Source organism: Lonchura striata, chromosome 2 (genome assembly GCF_046129695.1).
Source record: "Lonchura striata isolate bLonStr1 chromosome 2, bLonStr1.mat, whole genome shotgun sequence".
Lineage (NCBI taxonomy): Eukaryota > Metazoa > Chordata > Aves > Passeriformes > Estrildidae > Lonchura > Lonchura striata.
In genome coordinates this window covers 65,694,941-65,715,171 of record NC_134604.1, presented here as the reverse complement: position 1 = coordinate 65,715,171, position 20,231 = coordinate 65,694,941, and the positions used below count along the sequence as shown (strand labels likewise).

The 20,231-nt window shown below is 37.3% G+C and overlaps 1 protein-coding gene across 4 annotated transcripts; it reads right to left on the bottom strand.

Annotated features, from left to right (window-relative positions):
* Positions 1 to 292: 292 nt before the first annotated feature.
* SPART (spartin) lies at positions 293 to 19,555 on the bottom strand. 4 transcript variants are annotated; one of them, XM_077781431.1, is made up of 9 exons: positions 19,479 to 19,555; positions 13,605 to 14,440; positions 12,263 to 12,460; positions 11,380 to 11,484; positions 9,438 to 9,567; positions 8,508 to 8,702; positions 7,358 to 7,516; positions 7,189 to 7,279; positions 293 to 4,489 (listed from the first exon to the last, which is right to left on the bottom strand). In XM_077781431.1, the coding sequence occupies exons 2-9, from the start codon at positions 14,436 to 14,438 to the stop codon at positions 4,303 to 4,305; spliced, it is 1,899 nt and encodes a 632-aa protein (XP_077637557.1). In that variant the 5' UTR covers positions 14,439 to 14,440; positions 19,479 to 19,555; the 3' UTR covers positions 293 to 4,302. The 4 variants fall into 4 exon arrangements, with proteins under 4 accessions (XP_077637557.1, XP_077637555.1, XP_077637556.1 ...); XM_077781429.1 differs by having other exon boundaries at positions 11,380 to 11,506; positions 12,264 to 12,460; XM_077781430.1 differs by lacking the exon at positions 19,479 to 19,555 and adding an exon at positions 19,238 to 19,338 and having other exon boundaries at positions 11,380 to 11,506; positions 12,264 to 12,460.
* Positions 19,556 to 20,231: the final 676 nt, after the last annotated feature.

The window sequence follows — 20,231 nt, the reverse complement described above, 5'->3', positions numbered from 1 at the left end:
GCCCACCAAGGAGACTTTCTGAGTTTGTCATCTCTTTGGAGAGGCGAGAGGTTTCATTGTTTAATATTGTTCACTTTTTGTGCTGGTGAATGCTTTGCCTGTTAAATAAAGTTTTTTTTCCACTTTCCTCCAAGGAAATCTTTTCCCAAACCAGCTGGGGAAGGGGCCACTTGAATCTGCTTTTTAGAGGAACCCCTTTGGAGGTTTTCTTCCAAATTTGCCCTAAACCAGGTCAGTGTGTAAAACTTCAAACCATCAACATGTTTAACAATCACAGCAGTAACACAGTGACACTCGTAACTGAAGAATTTTCCTCCATTTCTTTATTCCAAATAAATTGGTTAAAATTGGCTATATAGACACTGCTAAAGGCATTATCATTGTTTTAAGGCTTTTAATGGGTTGAGTTCAAAAATTTTAGTAAGAAGTTAGAAAACTTGATCACAACACAATGTTTTGAAAACAGAATTTTATACTTAAATATGTATTTATGATACATAAAGGCACTAAACACCTGGGGTTACTTAAAAGTAAGGCAGACTAATTGCTGAAAGCATAAATTAATTTTTACAAAGTTATTTCTGTAGCACCAGTAACTAAGGTATGATGAATGGCTGTGTGGGCAAGGGGAAACTTGTGGCTGTTGTATATTTTGACTTTACCAAAGACTTTGATGTAGTCTCCCACAGTACTTTTATAGCTGAATTGGTGAGTTCTAGATTGGATAACTGCTTCATAAGGCTCCTGGAAAATTGGCTGGGCCATCAGGCTTGAAGTGTGGAGATCATCAGTATGACTGTTTGACTCTGGGATCAATACCTGAGCCAATACCCTTAATTCCTGATTGATAACCTGGAAGACTTAAGTATGAGCTCAGCAAATTTGATGATGGCAATGAGTTGAGAGGAGCAGTTAGTATGCAGGATGAAAAGGGTGACTATTCATGGGTAGGTGTACAGCCTGGAGAAACCTAATGAAATGCAACAAAAGTCAAGTGCAAAGCCCAGTATCTGGCATGGTTAACTGGAGTAATGCCATGTTGTAGAAGACACAGTCTTCCTGGTGAAGAAGCTGCCATGAGCCACCAACAGCTTACAGCAAACAAGACTGAAGGACTCCTGGGCTGCCATAGCAAGGGCGTGGCCAGGAGCCTGAGGGAGATGGTTCTTCCACTCTATTCAGCAGGTGCTGAAGTGCTTAGCTTTTGACTCCATAACAAGTCTCAAGGGCTGCATTAGGTCAGGAACTTGACTTTGTTCAGGCTGGAGAAGAGAAGGCATAAGGGGAGCTTAGCACTGTAATCAGCTATGCAATATGAAAGTCTAAGATGGAGAAGCCAAAGTTTAAGTTTCCTCCAGTGTGCATGATGGAAGGATATGCAATAAAATGCACCTGCATTTTAAAATGTTTGGCTCAGTGTAAGGGGGAATAATGGGCAGAGTCAAGTTGGGTAAAAGTTGCCCAGAAGGGCTGAAAAGTCTCAATGCTTGGAGATAATCACAACATGAACAGAATTGGGGCAGAGGACTGTACTCCAGGCTGGACCTGTTTTGAGCAGGAAGTGGATTACAGACCAGGATCTCTGTTCAACCCTCACCCTTCCATCGTAAGCTGGTCAGCATGTTTTTTGTAGCAGAAGGTAGGTTTACCAATTATTTTTAATGGATTATGGATTTATTCAGGGAACATTAAAAATAGGCTATTCCAAGTTGGTTTTAAAACAGCATTAAACAAACCAAACAACCACTGGAATCTAGAGGAATCAATTCAAATACATGGGTTTAGATTTGAGATAAGAACCATGGTTTGTATCTACACAATGATGAAAATGCCAGAGATGGCTAGAGCTTAGAATGACTTGGAGATCATTGAAAGTAATCCTCTCAAGATAAGATTTGAGACCAATATTGTAGCAGAAAGGTCTTTGAATAAATTTGGAAGTAAGAATGCCTCAGAAAATCACATAGTAGTTCATACATTACATGGCTTAGTAAAATTTCTAGGAATGCAATGTATCAAAAGATGTTCAGTGTTCAAAGAAACCAAACCAGCTGTGAATAGAAAGCCAACCTTACCTGGAGAGCTTAATATATAAAAGGGAGAGCTGAGATAAGGCAGTAAATATGAGAAGGCTGTTGTGAAGAATGGAGAAGCCTATGGAGTTGCTAAGGAATGGGCTTAAGGAATGGCAGGTGAAGTGAGGTAAGTTCAAGCATCATGCCATCAGCTGGGAAAATTAACTAAACTTTGGAGCAATGTAAAAGGGAAGATCATGGATATATCACATTACAAGCTGTAAAATGGGGTAGGCATCATTTAAAAAATAGTTTTAATCCATTTTGAAAGACATACACATGAAGAGAACAGCCGGTTGAGCAGAACACCACTACCTGATACTGATGGCATTTAAATGTTGTTATTCCTCAGTGTACTCCAATGTGGTCTCTTGAAGACTGTAATACCTTGATCTAACTGTTGTTTTAATACAACTCTTTGTTTTGATGATTTATAGAGGAAACTGAAGGACATGCTATATGCAAAACCTCAAAATGGGAGGGAGAAAGAAGATACAAATACCTATATCCCTATTGTAAATACAGGCCATAGCAACAAAAAATGCTTTTGCTAGTGTTAAGTCTTCAGCAATCCTTAACTGGTTACACAAGCTGGCAAGTGGTAGACTATAGTAACAGAAATTGTTGCACAGTACTTTGGATGAACTTATTAGTTTGAAATCTTTAAGCTTTAGTTGATGAGCTTGTTTATACTGTATATATAACCCCATACTGCTATTTTATTACTTCTGAAGAAGTCCTAGTTCTTCCACTTATGGATCCATATGGAAGTTTCATATCATAAAAAGGTCAAGCACAGATTTTATCTTTATTTCCATAAATCAAAGTTACACTTCAAGTGGTTAGATCCTTTCTTTCACATTTTTTGCCTTAAGCATACACCTTCAGTAGCTACCACAAAATATGCACCTATTACCATTCTAACAGACTGTAGTTGTTACTGCATTTTTTCAATCTTCTAAAAATATCACTTGCCAATTATAGTTATTTTCTCCATATACATGAAATGGAGATAAGTTTTAAGTTGTTGGCATTCTGTCTGTTGCAGGTCCAGCCAGTATCAGAATGTGTAGCAGCTTTAAGATTCAACAGTAAAGTGTTAAATAAGCAGCAGGGTCAAAGCATCTCAAGGATTTAACATCTTGAGTTATTTTACACTGGGCTACAAATGGGATTACAAATCTACACAGAAGTGTCTATTCTACACAACACTTCATTAAAAGGGTTTGTCTTCATTGTCTTTTTCACCACTTCACACCCTTGTGCAATTATCAATTTAATGGATTAAAGATGATGACCATTACAACTATTTGTTCAAACATTAGGAGTCTTCCATCAGGAGGTCATGATATATTATCTGAATCAGCTGAAAAATACAGAGTGCATAGACTTTCCCAGTGCCCTCTAATATTTTCACAGAAAAATAATTTATGCAAAACCATACTTATTCTCTCTACATAAAAACCTGAATTTCAAAGAATCCTTGTATATTCCTTATGAAGTCAACTGGAAAATGCATTTTTCTAGTCCTGTAAATAACTCTTTTAGAAGTAATGGTTGGTATCTTTGGTTTACTTATATGCTGGATGAAAAGAAAAGTCTGAAAGAGAATGACTACCTAATTACCTGAGGTTTATCTTTAATTTCTCCTAACATGAACTTTGGGTAAGATCAGCTTTTTTGTACGTGAAAAGAGAAATTCTCTATTAAAAAATGAAACACAATGCTTATTTAGTAATGCATATTAAATAAGACAAGACTCGATTAGTAAAACTAATTCTTAAGGATAGTTATAAAGCCAAAACTGGTAATTTTATTTATTCCAGAATTAGCAATCCCTCTCTTTCTGTATCACTACCTTCTTAAAAAATATAGTTTTACAAAAATATTCACAATAGTATTTCTATATTAATCTATTATTCCATATATTATTTTGAAAATGTACTTAAAGATGCAAGTATATGAACTGCAAACTCATATCCTTCCAATTGCCTAAAGCCCTGATCCAGTTGTTTAAACCTCTTGTTCTGTACTGAACAAGGAGGTGACAACTTTCATTTTTTCCTTCTACAAATGCTCTTCCTACTTTTACATTTGCCTGTCAAATTAAATAACAGTTGCTTGAAAAATAGTGTGACTTATGTTCAATTTCAGATGAGCAGTGTAGTTACTTCTAAATAGGAAGTTTCAACTCTAATGTAAGGCTCTGAGAAATATTTAATTGCTTTCATTTTTTACCCTTCTTCTCATTATCCAATACTTTATATTCATCTAGCACAGCATGGCCGGTTTCCTTTGCAGTTCTCTTTACAACAGCTTTGATACCAATATTTTCAATGTTAAATGCTGTAACACCAACATTGATTGCAGAATTCATAGCATTGTCTGTAGCATGACCAGCATCCTCTCCATACCTAAGGAAAGAGAGCAGTTTTGTAGATTTCTATTATTAATATTTTAATCTTCACTGAATTCTTTTGAGAGCCGAAATTCAGACATTACCAAGAAAAAATAATAAGCACAGTGCCTAAATGTCTAAAGAATAAAATTAGAATTTATGAAGCCATTTGAATAAAGGCTGGTCCTCTATCAGATCAATTGCTCTTTGAAAATTCCAATATGTTTCTACTCTTTTTCTTCAAGAACGCTTCCAGTCTCCCTCCCATTTTTCCCCTCCAATTTTGAGGAGTAAAAAACCTATCTAAAAAAAACCTATAGAATGTTAAGAAGGGAGGGGAGAGAGGTTTTATGCAATCACTAAAGGTTCTTTTTCACCTTACTTCTTAGGTAAAATTCCTACACTCTCTATATAGAAAGCCATCTGTATCCTGGGCTGCATCCAAAGCAGCATGGCCAGCAGGTAATTCTGCTCCTCTACTCTTCTCTTCCAAAACCTCCATGAGGACACAATGAAAATTATGAAGTGATAAAAACCTTTGGTCTCTCCCATGGGCTGAGTCCTGCTTCTTTGTGCTTTAGTGGGCAAGTTGGCAGTCTCAGACTAAGGACTCAATTGTGCACAGAAAGCACAATGAAGGAGGAAAAGAGTACACTGAGAGCAGTAACTCCAAGTGTTCTGGGTAGCCAGACATTTCTCCAGAGAGCACTGCAGTCAAACAAACTAGGGCAAAGGGAAGTATTCCTGGCAGCATCAGAATCCCAGCAGTCAGCAGAGTTACTTTTTCCCAGTGCTTGTTATGACCAGAGGTTCTTTGAGGACCTCAAAATAAGACTAGAGAGAAGCAAAGAATATCAAAGAATCCAAAAATCTATAATATATCAGTACAGCAGCCAGAGCATGTGGCTGGAACTAACAATGAGACTGAATAAAAAGAATTTGTGGGTTTTTTGTTTTGCCTTTAATTCTCTGATAGAGCAACAGCCTTGAATCATCAACATTGGATTTGCAGGTCAGAAAATTAATCTCACAACAGAAGTAGTTGTCAGTTTGATTAGTCTGTCAATTCAATTATTTTCACCTCAGGAACATCACAAGCCAGTATAGCATCAAAAAAATAAGTAACCTCATTTAAAGTAGGATTGTAGCTTATCCAGTACAGTAAGAGTAACAACTTCCTAATGTCTCATAACTAAATTTTTAGTTTGCCTGCCTGAAGTACATAATTTTTAACTATTTTTTTAAAAAATTGTGCAGATATATACACTGCATCTATTTAAATAGTTTTAAAAAAACGTAGTAGCATGGGACTTTGGCAGACACATTAGTTCTGAAGCTACACTTCCCTCCAGTTCAAATCAACATGCATATGATGAGCATCTCTTTAAAATTCCATCCACAAGGGTACTGCAACGAAGTTTTAGCCATTTTTTAAAATTTAGGGACACTGATAGTGTTCCTTTAGCTTTGTTTGCATTAAGTGGAATTTAGCTTATTCACTGGTATTTTGAGTGGCAGACATCTTTGTCACTGAAATAAAAAAACAGCTTACAAAAGGGAGATTATGTAAAATTTTAATCTAATTATAAGGATAGATTTTAAAGATTCCATATAGAGTATTTTCAATCATCTTGCAGTTAGCTACAACAGGTAGTTACTTATTGTTTTGCAATCTTAGTGTCTGTTTTCTGCTGATCTCCATATTTTCTATATTTGTATCTAAAACAAAAACATTAATGTGAATTTATGTGAAATGAGTACCAGTATAATTTCTCCTGACATTCCTACTGCAAACAAACATTAGCAGTAAACCACAACTGACTAGAACTTTGCTATTTGTCCTCCTATTTGAAATGCTTCACAACACAACCCTGAATGCCAATCTGCTTAATACTGTATGCCGATGTTTATCTTGTTACCATTGGCTTGTAGCCTGTATGCACTTTCAGCAATCCTTTTAAATATCTCTTTTGCTACACTTATCACCAATTCCATTTCAACTGCTTGCTTTTGCTTACTCTTCACTTTCTATTACATCTACTGCCCTTTTTGTGAGGGGTGCATTTCATGTTTCACAGTTATTTCAATATATTCCTTTATTCTCCACATCATATTCTAGTACATGCGTACAGCTTTCATCCTTCCATCAATTTAGTAACATCATCTTAATCCCAAATATTATTGTCCTCTTCCCCCACTATCTATTTCTAAGAACATCTGTATTCTGCAAGTGAGGCTGTTCTATTATTGCTATATATGCCTTAGATTTCCTTACAAAATTTTCTTTTTTTATACTGCCTCGCTTTAGCCAAAACTGCTGATAGATGAGGTTCTTTTATTTTTCATAAATTTAGCTAAGTTTGCATAAATTCAGGATTAGAGCTGAGAGGTTTAAACCAGTAATTTTTTTCATAATGATATTGTACAATAGAGCAAAGATATAAATCTGAATATTATTTGTAACACAGCCTGAAGCTGTAATACTTCTAACAAAGAACTAAAAAAATACTTCCTACAATCATTTACTCATTTCAAATTTTTGCATACAAGAGATGATCATTACTGTGCACTTACCACCTTATCACATGCTACATAATTACAACAAAGGAGCCATTTCAGTTAGCTTCCCTGCACTTTCATAAGCTTTTGTTTGCCAGTATTCAGAGACAATGACAGTGTGCTGTAGAAGATGAAAACAATAAAAACGTAACTTACTTGTATTTGACTGTTTTTACAGTCTCAGTTGAAACACTTTTAGCAATGCACTTCGCTGCATTTTCTAAACCTTGCCACACTGTTGAAAACCCTGTAGAAACAATCAGCTTATTTGAGTTCATACCATTAAAAATATGCCACTAGAAAAAGTGTAAGGAATTTTTATTACCTTGAACTCCACTTGCTGCTACAACCAGAGCACCATCAAAAGTAGATTTGCCATCTTTATCTTTCTTTAGGGATTCTGGAACTAATTTGCTGCCATGCTTCTTCACGTGTGGAGCCAGCTCCTTTCCAACACAGCTTGCTATAGAACACACCCCTTCAACTACCATAAAATAATAGTATGCAGGTTATTTAGTGAAAACACAGAACATCCTTCTTTAAAAATCTTTCATCATAATTAACAGGAAGATTCAGTGAAGTCCTAAGTGATGCTTCCATTTAAATACACCTATATGAAAGACAAATTTTAATCCACATGCAGGTGCCAAACTGATACAAAGCAACCTTATTTTTCTGGTTCTACACAGCTACAAATCCTAAAAAACAAGTAAGGTTGGCCTTGTGAACAAAAAGTGCCTTAAAAGATATATATACACATCTCACACTCAAATTTCAAGAAACTGTTTTCACTGCTTTGTTATCTCTAATTTTTAGATGGAGAACAAGTTGCTGCTTTCCTGACTTGTCTTCTGTAGAAGTCTTTCTTACAAGCATTCCAGTTCTTCAAAGTAGTTTTATAAAATCAGCACAATTTTCTTTTAAACTTGGATGAGTCACTCGACAGTAAATATAAACATTATATGCAAATAAGTAACAAAATTAAGTTACTGTGAGCTGTTAGGGTTTCCAGGCACTTCTGAATACCAGGCCATTTCTATTTTGATATTTATATGTAGTCAGATAGACTTGTTTTCAGTTGTGTGTGTTTAAAAATACACACACACATTCTTCTTGTGGTACTGTATGTTAGTAACCAGTGAGAGTAGAGGTTTAAAATGTATGGTTGTCAACGTTAAAAAAAAAAAAGAGACAACATTTTGAATTAACTGTCTAAAACTTTCAAAAGCATGTCAAACTTAAGACTATACAGATTATTCTTTTAGGAAAGAAAAGGATGTCTCAAGGCCAAGTAATATGCATTAGTCTTATAGCACATCTCTTGCAGGAGACAACTAGGCACAAACTACTGATCTCTGAATTTTATCAAGCTAGTAATTCCTCTAGTTTACTGACTAGAGAAACCAACTTGCATTTTTCAAAGTTGTAATTATTTAAGGCAAAAATATTCTATTCTATGAGATAGAAACTTTTACCTAAGAATTGGCTGACTTTCACAGCTCCTCCAGTAGCCTGTTTTGCTACATGAAGTCCCTTTGCTACAGCTGGGCTGACTTCCACAGGCTTTTCTTCTGGTTTAATGTGCTCTCGCAGTTTAGAAGCTCCTTTGTGAATAGCTTTACCCGTGTATTCGGCTCCTTTCATTAGGCCCCAGCTTACCCAAGATGCACCTTCAAGACAAAAATTGTTTTTCTTAGTATGTACAATTCTAGGGAATGTGATTCCTTCAGCTAGCCCTGATTAGAGTCTGCAATTATATTCTCCCCTAAATGGGCCAGCACAGAAGTCTTGCAGTAATTTCTGCACCTATACCACCACTTTTTACATTAATTTTATTTAATACTGCCAGCCCACATCCAAATGTCAGCCTAATACAGATACTCAGTTTTTTAATGGATATGCAAGCACCAGCTGAGTTAGATTTGATAGAACTGCACATCTCAATGCTATTAGCACTCAGGAAAACATACAAACCCAACCCTCTAGCCCTCCTTGCAGATTCATATACAATCAGCTGGTGGTCATCAGTATATTCCCAAGGCTCTTAAGAGAAAAAAAAACCCACATGTTTATGTGCAGAAATTACAACAGATGCCTGCTGTAATATGTGTTCATACAGGGGTAAAGTTGTTCTGTCACAGTGATTTGAGTCCCAGCAGGTGATATTCTAATAAAGTCAAAGGAAGAGCCAAACTCATTTACAATAAACAAACTGTTGGCAATAGATGGCATGGTTGCCATAAAGCTCATCAAGGCATCCTTGAGAGGATCAGCACAGGAGCTAGTGAACAACTACTTCTGATCACTCCACTTTTATCAGCACCTATACATTTAGGTGAAAATACTGTTTAAATGTCACTCACATTGGTTTCAATTCAACACAAGTCCCCTTATTACAGCTGTACCTGACAAGATTCCATGGGCAACTTTCTCACTCCATTCTGGTAACTCTTTCTGATCTTCTGCTTGTTCAGGTTGTGGCTGGATATGTACAGTCTGAGGCAAGTTAATTGCATCACTAGAGGCTTCAGAAGGCTGACAAGCGAAAGCAAACACCTGAGCATCTCCTTTGCAATGTTGCATCAGTATTTCTGGTTTAGATCATACACATCCATTTTCATATAATACTAAAGTTGTGCGTGCTTTGGCTGAACGTACAGAAATTCAAGCTAAATTTAACATTTAATTACTTTTTCCACAAAAATCCTAGACATCCAAAAAAGTTTATCAGCTTTTTTGTACGCTTTTTTCTTCCAGCTACAAGGAAAAGGTTTTCTTGCCAATGCAGCCATATGGCCAAATAACCAAGCAGGGAAAATTTACACTACTAGTTCACCAGCACAATGGATTAGAGACTGTCCATCTCTCATTTTTATCTTCTCAGACAGAAGTCAACTCTGTTGTCATTCAGCATGGGAACTGCAGTCTTTGGTTAGAGAATCCAGCTACACCAAAGGAATACAGCTGTTGAGGTTGTTTTGTTCCTCATTCTTTCCTCCCAAATTAAAAAATAAAGGAGATTATTCATGCTGTGTGCTGTTGCTGCTTTTTCAGGCTGGCACAGCCAAGGAAAACATCAAGCTGTGCACAATGCTGACCCCTATTTAAGGCTGGGTAGGCAGGTTCTTTGTTACTTCATGTCAAACTCTACTGTTTCTGGAGCAGATATTAATCATTCAAACACAGCAACCACTACCACAGGCTTCTTAGTGCTTCAAAAATGTGTAACGTCATTTTACACCATTCACATACAATGTATAATTAAACTTTAATTACAGAAACCTAAAAAAATTGTACCAATGTAAAATTAAATAAACCCCTCAAACATTTCAAAGATTGAAAACACTGCTAGTTAATGACAGAAAGAAATTTTGTTTAATCTAGAAGAGTCTAAAATGAGAGCATTTATAGATTAAACCCACAAGCAGGTCAGAATATGCAATCCAGTATTCTAAATACACAGAATAGTATTTGCTATTACAGGGAATTCTTAAATTCCCCTGAAATATTTACTGGATATAAAAGCAGGGTATTGCACATAGATGAATGCTGTAGTAAAATCAACATTAACAGGATTTAGAGTAGAGTAGATGAAACCTTATGAGGTTGCTACCCAAAAGGTTAACAAAATACCACTAATATGTACTACATCATCATTTACTGCTTGACAGCAATGTGAAATCTGGTGTTCAAGAAATGTCTTCAGCATGTGACCAAAACGCTTTGAGGGCTGGGCAGGAGAAATTACCTCAACAAGCAGCTACATGTAAAAAGCAACAACAACAACAACAAACCAAAAAAAAAAAAACCAAAACAAAAAAAAAAACCAAAAAAACAAAACAAAAAAAACCACCCCACTATTATAAAAGCCAAACTATGTTCCAGATGTAAATTAGTTATGCCACAGGTTATGCCACTATATAGAAAACCAGTCAACAAGACTTCTAAGATCTACCCTACAGAGCAAAAATGAATTTTCTAATAAGACAAGGGATTCAGTACTGTAATTTTATTAAATATAGTTGTCAATTATATCCTCATGATTACTGTGTAAAACAAACACATTAAATGGCCATCAGACTAGGCTTTGGAATACTTGTGCTGTATCACAGTTTTTAAAACTTCAGAAATGTGCTGATTTGAAAAATGTGGCAGGCTGCAGTAACAGAATTGGTGTCTAAAAAGAAACCAAACAACAACACCACAAAAAAGCCACCCAACAAAAAAATAACCACAGGACACAGCATACACAGCTGCTGTCAATCAAATCAGCATTTCTAACATGCATTTCTGTGACTTTTTTTTTTTTTTTTTAACGATAGGATTTTGGAATGTCCTGGGATTTACCTGGACTTTGTGGCCAGACCTCTGTTTAAATTTATCTTCAAAATGTGCTCTCTTAGTTGCTGGGAGCTCTGAAGGTAACCCTACTCTCTCATGGGGTCCTGGCACCTGCGACATGGTATCAGGGAACATTAACAAAAACACAAAGTTTTAGGAAAATATGGAACTAATAAGATACTCAATCTGAACTACTTCTACGCAGGAAAAATGACAGAATTTTATCCAGTAAGCCAATATCACGTAATTCTGTAGTACTTTCCTCTTTTAAGTAAAAATTAGTGGCCTCCTGTGCTAGTGCAATTCCCTGCTGAACTCACCAGGACTTACACCATAACAGAACTCTGTTCTCATGGGATGCTCCAAAATGGTCCTTTATCATCAATGAATTCAGCTTTTGGTGATTCAACAAAATTCTTGCATGAAAAGATTTAGGCAGATTTCTGAGGTACATACTATTTTCACAGATCTCCTCTAAAGTGGCTTAGTATTTTTGAACTGTAAACATGTTTGGGCACGATATTCTGAGAATGCTATCACCAAAACTACACAGAGAGGTGTGTGCATGTACATGTAAGGAAAAGCATGTTTTCTCCTGAATACATAATTTCATTTTGGGCCCTCTATTCTCTTTTGGAAAAATAGAGAAAACAAAAAAAATGGTCTCAAACTCAACTCTCTACTTACAATTTAGTATTTTAAAATTTCTGCTGTCTCATCTCATAGGACCTACAGTTTCATTATGCTGCTTTATCATGGCTACTTTATCCATTTCTCACAGACGAGCTTACCAGCCAAGACAAAAATCTGTCATTTTACACAACTAGAGAATATATTGATGATTTACACCGTTTCTTATTGGCTTATAACAGACTGCCCAGAAATTTACCTGGATTCGTAGATCAGACATCTGTTTTAACAGATCCTCAAACAGCTCTCTGTCAGCTGCTGGAAGTTCTGAAGACAGCACTACTCCCACATAGGACCCTGGTATCTGGGACACTGTGTCAGGGAACATGTAGACCCCAGTATTGCAGCACAGAACAGGAGACTGGGTACACATCAGAGGATACAACCAGTCACAAACCTACGAAAAACAAGTACATAGAATCAAAGGATGCTTTTAAAAAGAAAGATAGGCAGAACATAATGATGCATGCCATAAACTTGATTTTGCATAAAGTTTCTAGTGGAACCTTCTAGTGAAAGGTTCCCTTCTGATGACAGAATGGGTGAAATTAAATTATCTTTATGGTCCTTTCTAACTCAAACTGTTTTATTATTCTCTGATGAAAAATAAAAAGCCATATACCACCTTGAAAAAAAGAAAAAACAATCCCCATGTGATTCTGGAACTATCATTCTTGATTAGTTCTGATAGTCTAATATAGAGAAAATAATAATTTCCACTGGACAAGAATTCAGGCTTGTACCCTCTTAACTGAAGTCTCAGCTTGAAGCCCAAATGAAAAGAACTGCCAAACAAGTCAGGATTCACAGTGCCTGTACCACTCTGGAGATCTCAGGACAGGTTTATATGGCAGGACAAATAGAAATGCATGGCTGTCACTGGCCTACTATTAAGGACGCCTAACATGTGCAGAGCTGAAACAGCAGACCCCAAATCAGGATCCAGCACACCCCAAACCAGCCAATCTTAGCACTAACAAGGAGATCCAGAGTCAGAACCCAGACCAGAAACACTATGTTCATTACAGAACATGGCCATATGAAGCAAGTAAGGACTGAAAAAATACAAATAATGCATCTTTTTTATTTGCAATTCTGAGTCTGTATTAGCATGAACCCTCAAATTTCTAATTATGAATTATCATAACTGCAATACCTTTTCACTAATTGAGAATGAAGTATGTACACCCAACTCCATTTTATCCTGATTTGTTACAATAGGTGAATCAAAATGTCTTCTCCATGTGACAAAATAAGTCAATTTTATGAAATGGAAAGACATGTTAAGTCAAGTCCTTTACATACTGGAATTCACCAGAACAGTGAGCACCTGAAAACCTTGGGAAGACACAGAGGTGCTTTTCACAGAAAGAGTTGCAGAAGTGTGTACTTGCAGAAAACCAGTTCTGCAACACCTGTTACATCTTTATATTATCACAGGGATATTTAGGCTCAGAAGAGCAAGAACCTAAGATTGTCTGTTAGAGCTTTATGACAGTTCTTGAAATTTTAATTAAAGGAGAAAATTATTTTCCTGTTACCTGAAGAAACGCTGGTGGACGATTCCGAGCAGCTTCACTATCTGTATCCAAGAACTTCACAATGCGCAGATATCCAGGATATGAAGGAGCACTAACCTGCCCATCAGGAGTCACAAAGAATATCTGCACTCCCTGGGGAATCAAGATCAGCTCATCTGCATCCACTCCCAGGTTTTCCAGGGGAGGTGGCTGAGTACATTTGTTGTTGTAGTAGTCCTCACCAACGGAAGAAAACTCCCCAGAGTCTGTGCCATAGGACACAGTAAAGTGGCCATTGGTAGCTTGAGGAGTATAGGCAGGAGGTGCTTCATTTGGCAGACAGAGAGGTTTTGCAGAAGATGGACTCATAGCTGGAATCTGCCCCTGACTCACAGCTGCACCACTTCCATCTGCTGAAGGTGGCTGACTTGGTACAAATAGAGAATTAGGGGGAGGGGGTCTTTCTGGCTTTTCTTTAGAAGGAATGGAGGGGTATAACTTGGGCACCCCAGGAGGGGCATCCATCATAGCAGGAGATGCCTGTACTGGTGGAGTGTTTTGCTCTAGACTGCTGAGTCGAGCTCGAACATTTTGCAGGGTCTCTCTCATCTTCTGTTGCATTTGCCTGGCAGACTCCCACTGGGGCCCTACACACGCAGGACCCTCTGATGGAATGCTAATTCCTCGGAGCAAGTGGTCAAGCCCTTGCTCATAGTAACTTCTTGCCTCTTCCTTCTGACCCAATTCATCTGTATTCAATCCTTTATTGATAAAAATAAAGGCATTCCTGTACTCTTCATTAATGGTTTTAATATTTGCATCTTCTTGCATAACCGGATCCTGCAGTTGTTCCATTACTGCAAATTGGAATAAAAATCAGTAAGAATATACAGAGAGATAGCCAAACAATGTTTACTTTAGAATAAAATGTCTTCTTAATGATGACCCTACTGCATGGATTAGTAGAAATCTATCTAGTTGCTTGGAACGGTGTCTGATGTTATAATTATCTCCTAATAAAAATTCAGATTCAGCTGACACAACTCCGAGACAGCAAGGAATCTGTAACCATCAAATCTCATTACATCAGAGATATTTATTTCTTAAAAGTTAAACATCAGAAGAACATGGACATGCCTGATACTAAATATTTCATCTTCGAGATCAGAAGCAAACCAGAGGAATAAACAAATAACTTTAAAAAATCTAACTTTTCCAAAAACATCTCTAAGGCATTAAAAATTCAGTTACCATATTGTCTATTTAAATAAAGGCTGAACTTAGAAACACAGTACATTTCCATTTGAATAATTTAAGAGAAAACACTCAACAGATTTTTAGATCTTGATCAACTGACATCAACAAACAAAACTGTGAAATACTTCGAACAGTTAAAGTTATGCATTACAAAATAAAAACACAGAATTACTTATTTCCTTTACAGTGTTTATAGAGTGAGAAAAGGCAATTGGTGTTTTACAATCCTTGTTCCCCTGGTAACAAAAACTTAAAGTACCAACATGTACAGAAGTTTGCAGGTTCTTCGTCTCTTTTGGAATGTACTCCTCAAAATGTGTGATGTATTTCAATTGAAGAGCGGAAAAGAATCCAGTAGGTTTGTCTGAATTCTAAAATGTGTTAACTCACTGTTTTAACTGTACATAGATTGTTGGTCTTGGCCAAATATAGGAAATACAAATAATTAATTCCAAAGAATTTGGGTTTGGTTTGGGCTTTTTTGCTGGCAGCCTTGAGAGGCATTGTTAATTCAGGAAAATCAGGCAATTATACTAAAACAGAATAATGATTGTGGATAACAAAAATGGGATACTATATTAAATTAAAGAGCAGATATTTTCAAGCAAACCTACGATTCTCTGCTGTAAGGGAGATGAAAGAAAGGAGACATCTGTCAATTCTAATGATATTAAACCACAGAAAATATGGGGGTAAGCAAAATCCAAGGGCAAAAATAAAACTACTTCCACTACATGGACAGAAGCATTGACACCACTATACAGGGCATTAGTGGAAATTCAAATACTGAGCTACACTAAAGGAAGCTGTGCCAGAAGAGGAAGAGGTGGGCAGGTTTTTTCCTGATTAATTAATCACTCTTCCCTAGAAAGGTGTAGGTTTGGCTTACCAAGGAAATATAATAAAGGCTAAGAGATTGGATTTAATTCTTTTTTCTTTCCCAGTAATTATTTTTGATTTACTGATTTACTTTCTTCTTTTCACTCATTGTATTTGTAGAGGCTAATCCAAACTTGTAATAAGATCCTGAAATAGTACCTACATTTAAGTTTACTTAAAATCTCTTCTTGTTTTAGACTATCAACAAACTAAAAAAATAATCTGGAAATATCCTTCCTCTACTCCAACAAAAACCAGAGAAACATAGCAAGTGCAGGTCATGAAAATATTTTAAAGAGGCAAAGAATGCTTTGTTCTACTCCCACACTCTTTATAATCAAAATGTAGACAACATTTAGGTGACTGATGCATCTGCAGTCACACAACAGAAGTGCCATGTAATCTAGGAGGCATCTGTTTTTATGACGCTACAGAATCCAACTTCACCTAAAAGTCAGGATGCGTGGTTTCAGTATAATAACAGATACGTATCTCGGAATGTAACAGGGCTGCTTGAGAAGGCAGCCCAGTGGAATGGGTCAGCAACTCAAGCCACCAGGTTCACTGCCCACCATGTAGCAAATTTTGGTCTAGAGGAGATTTTTCTGATTGACTACAGTCACTTGTTGCCAAGAGGCTTAGCATCTTTAAGCTAAAGAACAACACTGGCGTAAGTGTGTATTTACTAATCATCAAGGATATCACCTTTAGAAGTTTAAAACTATGCTCCTGACCAGCACAACAGCAAACAATTAGAGTAAAAGCATTTGGAAAGAACTCCTTATAAGGTTATATAGCTGGTTACAGCAAAAAATAAAATTGAATCCTTACAGGAAAAAAAAAAAAAAAAAAACCACCAGAAAAAAAAAAACAAAAACCCAAACAAACAAACAAAAAAAAAACCAAACTGCTGACAGCCAAACCACATCACTGTATGTCAACACTTGTATTTACTACTGAAAAACCCACTTTTCCTTTTAATTAGGGTATGAAGATGAAAGCCAACTTAACAGTAAATACTGATTTGAGAATTGTAGTTTCTTAAAACACAGAAAATATTTAGAAGACTGATAGGAATACAAAAAAATTAATCTATCATCACTATTAACTTCTCTGTTGTGCAAAATTTACTGGTTTAAGATTTTTAGCACCTGTATCACCAAGCTCATATAAAGTCCTTTCTCAGGGCTTGAAGTAAATGATTCATTTGCGTGAACACAACTACAGTACAAGAGTCCCCTTTGACCCATGTTTATTGATTTGGTTTTTTCCTGGGTGAGGCTAATGAAAAGATATTTTACAGCTTTCAAGTGATTATTTTGCTAGTGATTGTTAGCATATAACAACAAGAGACATCAAGTAAAATCCTAACTACATTTCAACTTAATATTTAATTGATTTACTCCTACTCATGCTCACAACAGCACTGTTTTTGCTAAAGCTCAGTCTTTCATGACACTAGAAAAAGTCTGTAAGGAAATGGAGATGTCAGCACCATCAGTGTCCACACAGCACTGGTACACAGCAGAGCTACAAAAGCTGGCTCAGGAATTCTGATTGTCTGAAACATCCCAAGTTTGCAGTACATGTGCAGCATAGCCACCTCCAAATAATGCATTTGGTTGGCTAGCAGAGCACTTGGAAATCACAAGAGGAAGGACACCACAGTGGATTTCAAGCTAAACATGTGAGAACTAAGTCAGCCCAAAAAATTTCATTCATTCTTAGTAATTGATTACAACTAATACAAAAGAATGGATGGTATTAAATAAGCTTATCTAATTGCTCCCTCACGGCACAAGAATAAATGTTATCTGAAAGAGAACATTTAAATAGCAATGTGATCATATCCAAGGAATATCCTCATTCACTATTATTTTCAGTGTACAATCTTAATACAGCATTTAAGTGTCCTACATGTTTTAATATTGTACAGGAGTGATCCACTCCTGTACAATACTGAATCCTGTTTCCTCTGTTTTAAAGCTATAATGAAGGGGGAAATGTGTATTACTGAATACTGAGAGCACTGCAAGTCACTTTGGTCCTATGGCCTGTTCAGATCAGCCCAGATCTGTACCATTTAGTGTTAAGACTGAAATTTAGAGGAACTTGTCTCAGAGAAAGCCAGGCTGAATCCGAGGCAAGAGCTAAAGGACACTGTAGATAATCACAGATCAGTCAAGCACTTGAGCCCTTTTCCTTCTATCAGTACAGATATACTCTGGTTTAAAGTGACTTGACCAAAGGAGGCTACAGTGCAACAATGAAACTTGAATTTGACATCGTAAGCTAACATCTCACACATCCTTCCACTGAAGCAGCAAACCCCACTTCATTAAAAAGTAATTATATTAACAAAAATACAGGTCAATGGTGGATCTCATTGCTAGACTGTAAACATGAAGTCTAAGGCTTATTAAGAGGATTAAACAGCCTGATTAACAGAGGTAAGATACACTTGCCAACTCACTATTTTTGAAGGAGAATAGGGGAGGAAAATGCAAATCAAATTAAAAAAAACCAAACAAACCAGAACTAAAACACCCTTAGTCCAAGAGTTCTTCTAATTTGTCAACTGTTTTTCTGTCAGCCACCAATTAAGAAGTACCATGCAAACACAATTGTTTAAGCCTTATTTCTGTATGAAAACAGCAAGTAAGAAAGTATTAGTAACTTTCAAGAATTGAAAAAATTAAACGGTATCTAGAATATAAACTACTACAAGCCAGGTACTAGCTAAGAAATTTACCTTTTTATGCTTTTAGCTTATTTAAATTTTTAAATAAGCTTTTAAATTTTTCATTAAGTGGTGGCCTACTCCTAGTTTTCAAGCAAAGCAAAAAACTTTGCCTGGCTAGATAATATCACAGACTAGACAACAGAAAAAGTGCTATTAAAGTTATTCTTCCCTCTCAAAATCACCAAATACTTTAGTAAACTGCCATCCTCTGACACTTCAATTTACACCTTCTTTTCAGGCTGGTATCCTAGCACCCACATTCATTCAGCCAGCATATCTGATTTTCCTCTTCTACTGCTACTTTAAAATTATTTCTGTCCAAATAAAAGAGCTTCCTTGTTGACTCCTAGGTCTGCACCTCCATCACACGCTGTCACCAGAGCTTTCAGGCCCCGGGTGCCGACTTGTCACTTCTCTAAAAGAGAAAGCAGAAAAACACGAGTGCAGATAATCCCTTGGTCTCGCAGCTGCGCTGCACTGACGCTTTTCGCAGCACCGAAATACAAAGACATTGCACTACCATTCCAAAACATTGCAAGATCGTCATGGAAAATTCAGTGTTATGTAAGACTGCTATTTAATACTATTTCATTAGCTATGTGTGCCTGCGGGTTTCTGATCACTACCGACGTTTTACCAGATACAAGAAACTCAAAACTGCCAGACACGAATCCTTTAGAAACAAAACAAGACAAAATAAAAGGAAACTCCTTCCGAAGTACTCGGCCAAATAACCTCTCAAGACATTCAACACATTATTTACCACCAGGCTCACCTCAACCTGCCCACACCACGGCCCTCCCCGCCTCTCCGTCCCCCCCCGCCCGCGGGGGCAACCGGCTCTGCGGCGGCCGCGCCCGCTCCGGTGCCTCCCCCTGCCCGCCCGCTACAGGCAGCGGCCCCGGCTCCGCAGGGACCCCGGCAGCCCGGCAGGGACCCCGGCAGCCCGGCAGGGACCCCGGCAGCCCGGCAGGGACCCCGGCAGCCCGGCAGGGCCCGGCCCGCGGCCGCCTCACCGAGCCGGAGTCTCCGCCGCGCTGAGCCCGCGGGGCCGCGGCTCCGGCGTCACCCGGCGCGGGCCGGCCGGAGCGGGGCGGAGACTGCGGCTCATTAATGCGGCCGAGCGGGGCCGCCTGCCCTGGGCGCGGTGTTCGTTTTTTAGTTTCTGTTCGTTTGTCTGTTTTTATTTTGGAGAGTCGCTCGCTTGTTTTTGTGAGTTGGATTCTTGTTGTTTGTTTTTTTTTTTTTTTTTTTTTTTTTTTTTTTTTTTGTTTTTTTTTTTTTTTTTAAGGGGGAGGGTTGGAAGGCTACACAGAAGATTAAAAATGCAAAATTGGAAATGCAGATTTAGAAAGCAGCGCGTCCCTAATTAAACTTTCTTTTTTTTTTTTTTGATGCTTCTGATGTTTGGGAGGAGCAGAGGTCTGCATGTTAATTTCACTTCACCATAAATTAATTTCTCTGGCAACGTGGAAGATCGATTCTCTTTTGTCTAATGGTTTGTGTGGCTCTCACCACCATCTAAGAGCAACACATCAAACTTAAAAATAATGTATAGCCCCAGTGATAGCATGGGGATTTTTTTTCCCTATTGTTTTTCAGTAGTCGGAGTGGCTTTGCCATTTGTAAGGAATTGAGTTAGCAATTTAAATCCAGACATCTTTTCATCCTTTAATAAGAATCTGTAACTAATTAGCTGTATATATATGTACAAAAGTACGTATACCTAAATTCTAGTTATGGAGTTGGTATGAATACCTAAAAAATGG

Excerpts from the sequence above, each read along its gene's own strand:
- SPART (XM_077781429.1), bottom strand. The coding sequence starts at position 14,438 with ATGGAACAACTGCAGGATCCGGTTATGCAAGAAGATGCAAATATTAAA. Across the intron at positions 11,507-12,263 it reads ATGTCTGATCTACGAATCCA|GTTCCCTGATACCATGTCGC; the intron begins GGTAAATTTCTG and ends GTTTTTGTTAAT. Across the intron at positions 9,568-11,379 it reads GGTCTGGCCACAAAGTCCAG|CCTTCTGAAGCCTCTAGTGA; the intron begins GTAAATCCCAGG and ends TTCGCTTGTCAG.